Source organism: Chelonoidis abingdonii, chromosome 11 (genome assembly GCF_003597395.2).
Source record: "Chelonoidis abingdonii isolate Lonesome George chromosome 11, CheloAbing_2.0, whole genome shotgun sequence".
NCBI classification, from domain to species: Eukaryota; Metazoa; Chordata; order Testudines; family Testudinidae; genus Chelonoidis; species Chelonoidis abingdonii.
In genome coordinates, this window is record NC_133779.1 from 60,455,051 (window position 1) to 60,464,402 (window position 9,352).

Genomic DNA, 9,352 nt, shown 5'->3' on the forward strand with positions numbered 1-9,352 from the left:
ATTAGCAACCACCTGACCAGGATGGTGACAGCGACTGTGAAATGCTCTGGAAGATTAAAGAGGCTGTTAAAATAAAAACAACTTTATAATAATGGGGGATTATCAATTATCCCCATATTGACTGGACAGATGTCACTTCAGAATGAGACACAGAGATTGTTTGTTGACTCCTTAAATGACTGCTTCTTTGTACAGGTAGTCCTGGAACCCACCAGGGGAGAGCCAGTTCTCGGTTTAGTGATAAGTAGAGCACAAGATCTGGTCCAAGGGGTGAATATAACTGAACTGCTTCATAACAGTGACCATAACATGATTTAATGTATCATCCCTGTGGCAGGGAAAACACCACTGCAGCCCACCACGGTAGCATTTAATTTCAGAGAAGAAAACTACACAAAAATGAGGAAGTTAGTTAAATAGAAATTAAAGGAGACAGTGCCAAAAGTGAAATCCCTGCAAGCTGCATGGAAACTTTTTAAAGACACCATAATAGAGGCTCAATTTAAATGGATCCTCCAAATTAAAAAACGTAGTAAGGGAACCAAAAAAGAGCCACCGTGGGTACTTGTTGATCCTGTAGAGGGTGGGAGCTGGCATGTTGCTCAGCTTCAGCAGCATGTGGATGGTCTGGAAGATGTTGCTCACCTCCACGAAGCTTTGAGAGGCAAAAAAGGCATCCTTAAAAGTGGAAGTTAAATCCTACTGTGGAAAATAGAAAGAGGCATAAACTCTGACAAATGAAGTGTGAAACTATAGTTAGGAAGACCAAAAAAGAATTTGAAGAACAGCTGGCCAAAGATGCAAGAAGTAATATGAAGAAAAAAAATTAAGTTCATCATAAGCAGGAAGTTCCCTCATCAAAGACTCTTAAGCAAAGTAAGCTGTTGTGAGGTTAGCAGGAAGGTCCTCCCATGGATCAGTAACTGGTTAAATGATAGGAAACGGAAGGCTACGCTTATGTTCATTTTGGATAAAATGTGGTTTGCAGGGTGCTTATGCATAGGGAAGCAGGTTGTGGCTCACCCCCCTAGCGCCATTGTAGAGAAGGCCAGGGGTGGGAGAGCTCAGCATATGGAATGGAGAACTATGGGTATGTGATAAACAAATCTATATATGGAAAGGTTATCTCTGATTGGTTAGAGGTTCATGCTATGTAACTTGTAATGTAAGTGCCGTGTGATATAAAATAGCAAGGGGAGGGGTTCCTTGCTGGAGGGACTCTGCCTGATTTTTGTACCAGGGCCTCTCCCTTTCTATACATTGAATAAAGCCTTGTTGAATTGCATTGCATCAAAGTCCCTTGATTTCTGCCCAGCATCTGACCCATTGGGAACCACAAAATTCCAACGGAACAAAGAGCAGGAATAAATGGTCAGTATTCAGAATGGAGACAGATAAATAGAGATGTACCCCAGGATGATCTGGAAAAAGAGGTAAACAGTGAGGTGGCAACATTTTCAAATGATACAAAACTACTCAAGTTACGTTCAAAGCAGACTGCGAGGAGTTACAAAGGGGTCTCACAAAACAAGGTGACAGCAACAAAATGGCAGGTGAAAGTTCAGCGTTGATAAATGCAAAGTAATGCACATTGGAAACCATAATCCCAACTATACATATAAAATCATGGGGGTCTAAATTTGCTGTTACCACTCAAGAAAGATCTTGGAGTCACTGTGGATAGTTCTATGAACACCTCCATTCAATGTGCAGCGGCCATCAAAAAAGCGAACAGAATGTTGGGAATCATTAAGAAATGGAGAGATAATAAGACTGAAAATATCATATTGTCTCTATATAAATCCATGGTACGTCCACAGCCTGAATGCTGAGTGCAGATGTGGTTGCCCCACCTCAAAAATGATACATTGGAATTGGAAAAGGGTCAGAAAAGGGCTACAAAAATTGATTAGGGATATGGAACTGCTTCCATAGGAGGAGAGATTACTAAGACTTTTCATCTTAAAAAAGAGATGACTATGGGGGGATATGATAGAGCTCTATAAAATCCTGACTAATGTGGAGAAAGTCATGAATGAAGTGTTATTTACTGCTTCCCATTACACAAGAACTAGAGGTCACCAAAGGAAATGAATAGCCAGCAGGTTGAAAAGAAATAAAAGGAAGTATATTTATAAATAAAAGGAAGTATTCCTTCACACAGAGCACAGTCAGCCTGAGAAACTCCGTGTGAAGTATCTCTTCACACAACATATAATCAGATTGTGCATCTCTTTATCAGGGTTATTTTCTGTTATGTTCTCATTGACTCACAGCGAGGTTCCTAAGAGCCTAAACACTTTTAAAAATAGGCCTTAGACCCTTTTGAAAATGTTACCCTTTTTTTCAACAAACACAGGAAAGAAAGCTCCACTGGGAGCAAAGATGACAGAGAAGATGATGAGAAGGACAAAGATGATGAAAAGAATAATGACTCAAAGATGTAGAAAAGGACAGACCATAAAGAACAAAATTCCCCAAAATAATCTAAAAACGAGCAAAACCAAGAATCCATATATTTTGTTTAAATGACAGATTCACACATTCCAAGGCTGGAAGGGACCATTGTGATCATCTAGTCTGACCTCCCGAATCACATGGGCCAGAGAACTGCCCCCAAACAATTCCTAGAGCAGAGCTTATAGAAAAATTTCCCAGCTTCCTTTGAAATTGCCAAGTGATGGCGCATCCACCACGACCCTTGGGAAATGGCTCCAATGGTCAGTTATTCTGACCATTAAAAATTTACACCTCATTTCCAGTCTGAATTTGTCTAGGTTCAACTTCTGTTCACTAGATCATTTTAGACCTTCCTCTGCTAGAGTGAAGAGCCATTTATTAAATACTTGTTCCCCACATAGGTACTTATAGACTATGATCAAGTCACCTCTACACCTTCTCTTTGTTAAGCTAAATAGATGGGGCTTCATGATTCTTTCACTGTAAGGTAGTTTTCTAATCCAGTAATCATTCTTGTGGCTCTTCTATGAATAAAACCAAAAAATTCACTTGCTAAAAATGACAATTTTGGGTTCAAGAGGAAGTTACAGGTCCCAAAGAACAGAATTTTTTCTCCATGCAAATATTGACAATTCCATCCATTTCCCTATTCAGTTGGCTCTGGCCCTGAGTTGTTGGTGGTTTGGGAGCTGCGTATACGTTGCCGGTACATCAGAAACTCTTCCTCCATGGTGAGATAGAAGATGGGGTTGAGGCAGGTGCTTAAATATGTCAGGACATAAGCAGAAGCCCTTCCTGTGTTCAAAAGAGACAGAGGGTACTTTGACAACAACAAGAAGAAGAAGACGTGATACAGCAGCCAGCAGAAGAAAAAGGTCGGGATCAAGCCAAGGAGGATCTTGAGTGGCTTAGTGGACTGGATCAGGCTGTTCCTTCTCAGCTTGGCAGCTAGAACGATGTTGAAGGTTGGGATCAAGATCAAGGCTAACGGGATCAGAAACCCGACCAGGAACTGGATCACAACGGCGGCCTTCACCCTCCCTTCATCCACTCGGAAATTTATGCTGGTGCTGGCAGGTGAGAGGAGGAATTCCCAGAGATCACCGTACCGCAAGCTGAACCCAAGAGACAGGGCCCACAAGCCCAAAACCATAATGAAAGCTAACTGGGGCGTGCGGTGGTTCCGGGCCCACTCAGGGCACGCCACGAGGATGCAGCGATCGACACTGAGGGTGGTGAGGAGAAAAGCGCTGGAGAACATGTGGAAGGAGGTGACGGTGCTGCTCAGCATATTGGCCCAATTTAAGTCCAGGATGAAGAAGGAGGTGAATCTGAGGGGTAGGAAGATGATGAAGATTAAATCGGTCATGGCCCGGCTCCAAAACCACACAGTGCTGGCCGTCCTCTGCACACAGCAGCCGGCGACAAAGAGGATGTAGCCATTCAATGCCCCCCCGGTGAGGAAGACCACGGCACACAGCACCAGGAAGGGAACTTGGAGGTACTCCATTCTTGGAAGAGATACAGACACAATATCCCCTCCTCCTCCTCAGGTCTCGTCTGGGGCAGCGCAGACGTTGTGCTGAGCAAAGGAAGGAAGAGCAATGAAAAAGACTCTAGGAGAGATCACTGACAGAGAGATATTCTTCTCAGGGTTTATAAACTCCTCAGATCCTAAGCTGAACTCAGATAGAATCAAATCCTTGTAGGCCAATGGCAGCAATGGTTTGAAGATCTTTGGAGCATAGAGTCAGAGGGTTAGAAGGAACCACAGAGGTCATATCAAGTATCAGAGGGGTAGCCGTGTTAGTCTGGATCTGTAAAAGCAGCAGAGAATCCTGTGGCACCTTATAGACTAACAGACTATAAGGTTAGTCTATAAGGTGCCACAGGATTCTCTGCTGCTTTTAAAGGTCATATCGTCTAACCTCCTGCCAAGTTGCAGGATTTGTTGTGTCTATTCTCTGCCCGAATGGTTTTTGTTTTGCCTCTGACCTCTGAAAACAGGCCCCACAAATAATTTCAACCAGTTCTAACCAGAGCGGATGAGGGAAGGGGATGGGGTCTGCTGGAAGGGGGGATATCTGGGGGCAGTGGTGTGGGGGCAGAACAGAAGGAGCTCCAGTAAGGAAGTTTGGGGGCTTGCCTCATTTCCTTACCCGTGTCTTGCGGAAAGCAGCGTCTCAGAGTCGACCCCCGTCCAAGGTCCCCAACGCGACACCTTCAGCTCTCCCAGACTGGCTCAGTCCGAAGGAGGAAGCTGTTCGTGTGGGGCGGGGAGAACAATGACTGGAGATCACAGGATATGGCTGGGTCTGAATACTGCTGCAAAGTCAGGAAGGCCTCCGGCACCCACAGCTACATGCAGACTGAATTGGGGGAGGAACTGCTGGGAGAGATGGGGTGGGTACAATGAGGAACCTGGGCTAGGGGGTGTGGAGGCAGAGACAGATGTGGGGGGGGAGCATTGTGGATTTCACCCTAGCATTGAAACTGGAAGGTTTAATCTCACTTTATTACCTATGTTCTGGGTGAGTCAGACACAGGATCTCAGAATTGATTCCCCCAACACACAAACACCATCTGGATCTCCCCCCACACGCCACCCTATGGACGCTGTCTGTGGGCAGGAAGCTGTCCTCTTGGGGATGAACATGGGAGGGTGGCTCAGCAGGGATGGGAGATGCTCACAAAGCTGAGTCTGCAAAGCCTCTGAGGCGGCCAGTTCCGTGCAAGCCTCAAACAGCTCAGCTCAGCTCTGGGGCCTCTCGTGATGAAGGGTCTGAGATCCTGTCCGCAGAGACGATCGCCCACATCCAGGGCAGCCAAAGTCCCAGAGCAGGAGCTGAGCTGCAGCCGCATCGTTGCAAAAATTCAACCCATTCACACCTGAAATGCACCAGACCCAGCTTGGGCCCCTGAAGTGCTCCTGGTTCGGAAGTGATTTGTGGCTGGGCTGCGGTCATCCCTCGAACATCCTGGAAAGATCTTGCCAGGTGGCGGGTGGATGGTGAATCCCTCTCTTTGTTGGCTATGAGCCACACAACGTTGTGTCTGCTCCACAACTGGCTGGTGGATTGGCTGGATGCTGGAGAATGGCCAGTGACATACCAGGACAAAAGCTGAGTGAATTTTGGCCGGGAATATCAGGATTTATTGAGACACTGGTTTAAAAAGCCACAGTGTCAGAGTTCCTGGAGTGCAGGATAGGCTGTGGGGCCACTGAGCCCTCTGACCCACCAACCTGGAGAATCCCTCTGACACTGTGATGCTGTGTCAAGCTACAAACCTCTGGCAGGTCCTGCACTCACACAGCCATCCCTTGGTATGGACACACCCAGCTGAGTTCTATGAATGGTCTCCCACCCACTCATGAACCAACAATATGCAGGCTGCAGTCAATTTCCCCCAGGTCCCTGGCCTTGCAGCCCAGACATGTACCATCCTGCACTGCTCAGAAGCCCGGCAAGTGTAAGTTCATTACCCAGTCGGTGCCTCCCCCGATGTGGAGAGCACAAACATCAGCTTTGGAAACTGAGCTGAGATTTCACAAGCACTTCAATCAAAATAGGTAGAATATAAAACAAGTTTATTAACTACAGACAGATTTAAAGTGACTATAAGCAGCGAGCGTAGAGATCACAGTTGGTCACCCAAGAAATAAAAGGAAATTTGCAATCTGAGTTCTACAAACTAAACAGGATTTGAATAAAGCCGGGTCTCACCCTGGCAGATTAGACAAGCAGGTGACACAGGCTGGGCTTGTCTTCCAGCCTGATACCAAACTTCTCCAGGTCAAACTCTTTGTCTTCCAGACGTGTTGCCGGGTATTGAGTTGTAGGGGCAGTGAGACTAAGTGATGATGTCACTTCCCCTCTTTTACAGTTTTTTCCAGCTTGCAGTCTCCATTGTCTACGTGCTCTCTTTGAGAAATCTCCATTTTATACAGTTCCTGAGATAGTGGGTTATCGGATGGGTGCTGATGAGCCAGTAACGCTGTCTGGCTCCTCCATTGTCATACCTGAAAGGCTGGTTGTGGGTGTTCCCAACATCACAACTTATTTCAGTAACACACATATAGCAAAACTTCCTAACTCCCCATACAATGACAGCACATACAATTCAACCGGATATTAATAATCAGCAGATCAAGACTTTTTCATTTATACCTCACAAGGCAGACTTTGTTCATATTTATATGACAGTGGAGAATATGGAGGTTCCAGAGTGCTGTTTTGAGGTACTGAGTGCCACAGCCACACATTTTATTAAAAGTCTCCAATATTTTAAATACCTGCTCACTTCATTGGCTTCCAAAATAGAGCTGGATATTTCTGGTTTTCTGAAACTTTCGGTGGAATTTTGTAGCATCGTATACTCTTACAATTTGCTTGCAGCATTTGCCATGACCTAAATCCTGGAATCATATATTTAGATGGGAATTTCAGATTTATTTTATTTTTTTAGGTAAGTTTCCAGCTTTCCTTGTTTCAGAGAAAAGTTTGAAATGCCCCCTGCCCCAAAACAATCACATGACAAAAAAGATGAACCCAAATGTCTTTCTTTTCAAACTAATCTCATGATGTTTTAGGAGGTGGCTCATGGAGGTTTGAAGGCTCGGAATTGGCAGTGAAGAGACAGGGCTAGATTTTTAAAGTGCTAAGGGAGATAGGTGCCAAATTCCTATTGAAAGTCAATAGCAGTTAAGCACCTAATTCACGCTTTTGGAAAACTCACCCATAGAAGCCTAAGTCAATTCAATTACATCATATAATGGCAGAAAGCAAAAAAGTGATTTTTTTTAAGTGCTTATATACAAATGCTAGTAGTCTAAATAATAAGATTTGTGAACTCGAGTGCCTCGTATTAAATGAGGATATCGACATAACAGGCATCACAGAAACTTGGTGGAATAAGAATAATCAATGGGACACAGTAATGCCGGGGTACAAAATATATCGGAAGAACAGAACACGACGTGCTGGAGGGGGAGTAGTGCTATATGTGAAAGAAAGCATAGAGTCAAAATGATATAAAACTCTTAAATAAACTAAACTTTACCATAGAATCTCTATGGAAAGGAATTCCAGGCTTGAATAATAAGAGTATAGAAATGGTGATATACTACTGACCACCTGAGCAGAAATCGTGATAGTGACTGTGAAATGCTAAGAGAAATTAGAGAGGCTGTTAAAATAAAAACAATTCAGTAATAATGGGGGATTTCAACTATCCCCATATTGACTGGCTACATGTCACCTCAGGACGGGATGCAGAGACAAAGTTTCTTGACACCTTAAGTGACTACTTCTTGGAACAGCTAGTCCTGGAACCTTCAAGGGAAGAGGAAATTAGTCCAAAGTATGGCACAGGATCTGGTCCAAAGGGTGAATATAACTGAACAGCTTGGTAATAGTGACCATAATATGATTAAATTTAGCATCCCTGTGGTGGGGGAAACAGCACACTATCCCAACACGGTAGCCTTTAATTTCAGAAAAGAGAATTACACAAAAATGAGGAAGTTAGTGAAACAGAAATTAAAATGTACAGCGCCAACAGTGAAGTCCCTGCAAACTGCATAGAAGCTTTTCAAAGACACCATAATAGAGCCTTAACTTAAATTTATACCCCAAATAAAAAAAGATAGTAAGAGAACCATAAAAAAGTGCAACTGTGGGTAAACAACTAAGTAAAGAAGCTTTGAGATGCAAAATGGAATCCTTTAAAAACTGGAAGTTAAATCCTGTTGAGGAAAATAGAAAACAGCATAAACTCTGGAGCGATTAATAAGACTGGGACTTCTCAGCTTGGAAAAGACACAACTAAAGGGGGATATGATAGAGGTCTATAAAATCGTGACTGTTGTGGAGAAAGTGAATATGGAAGTGTTATTTACTCCTTCCCGTAACGCAAGAACTAGGGGTCACCAAATGAAGTTCCTCTTGTTTGCTAACTATGAAGTGTTTCTTCACACAACACAGTCAACATGTGGAACTTTTTGCCAAAGCATATTGTAAAGCCCAAGACTAAAACAGGGTTATGATATGTTATGTTATGATTGACTCTCAGAGAGGTTCCTACAGCCTAAGCAATTTTAATAATAGGATTTATAGTTCTGAAAATGTTAGCCTTTGTTTCATAGACCCATTGATCTTCAACAAACACAGGAAAGAAATCTCCACTGGGAGTGAAGATGACATGATGAGAAGAATAATGACATGAAGATGTAGCAAAGGACAGACCATAAAGAACCAGCCGCTCCAAAATGATCTAAGAATGAACAAAATCAAAATGCTATATATTTCATTAAAATGATAGATTCACAGATTCCATGGGACCATTGTGATCATCTCGTCTCGATCACACAGGCCAGAGAACTTCCTCTGAGAAATTCCTAGAGCAGAGCTTTTAGAAAAACATCCCAGCTTGATTTAAAATTCCAGTGATGGATGATCCACCATGACCCTTGGGAAATTATTCCAATGGTCAGTTACTCAGACTGTTACAAATTTACACCTCATTTCCAATCTGCATTTGTCTAGGTTCAACTTCTGTTCACTGCATAATGTTAAACCTTCCTCTGCTAGCCTGAAGAACCCGTTATTAAATATTTGTTCCCCACGTAGGTACTTACAGACTGTGATCAAGTCACCCCTTCACCTTCTCTTTGTTAAGCTAAATAGACTGAGCTCCTTCTGTCCCATAATCATTCTCAAGGCTCTTCTTTGAGTAAGGCCAAAAAAATTAACTTTCTAAAAAAGACAGTTCAAGTCAAGAGGGCGCTTTGGATCCCAGCTAACAAAATTCTTTCTCCTTGTAAATATCAACAAATCCTTCCATTCTGCTATACAGCCAGCTCTGGTCCCGAGCTGTCAGTGGTTTGGGTGTT

The 9,352-nt window shown here is 43.4% G+C and overlaps 1 protein-coding gene across 1 annotated transcript; it reads right to left on the bottom strand.

Moving 5' to 3' along the window:
• Positions 1-3,106: 3,106 nt before the first annotated feature.
• On the bottom strand, positions 3,107-3,970 carry LOC116838253 (chemerin-like receptor 1). Its single transcript, XM_032803299.1, has one exon. It carries the CDS (start codon positions 3,968-3,970, stop codon positions 3,107-3,109), a length of 864 nt encoding a protein of 287 aa, XP_032659190.1.
• Between the last annotated feature and the right edge of the window lie 5,382 nt (positions 3,971-9,352).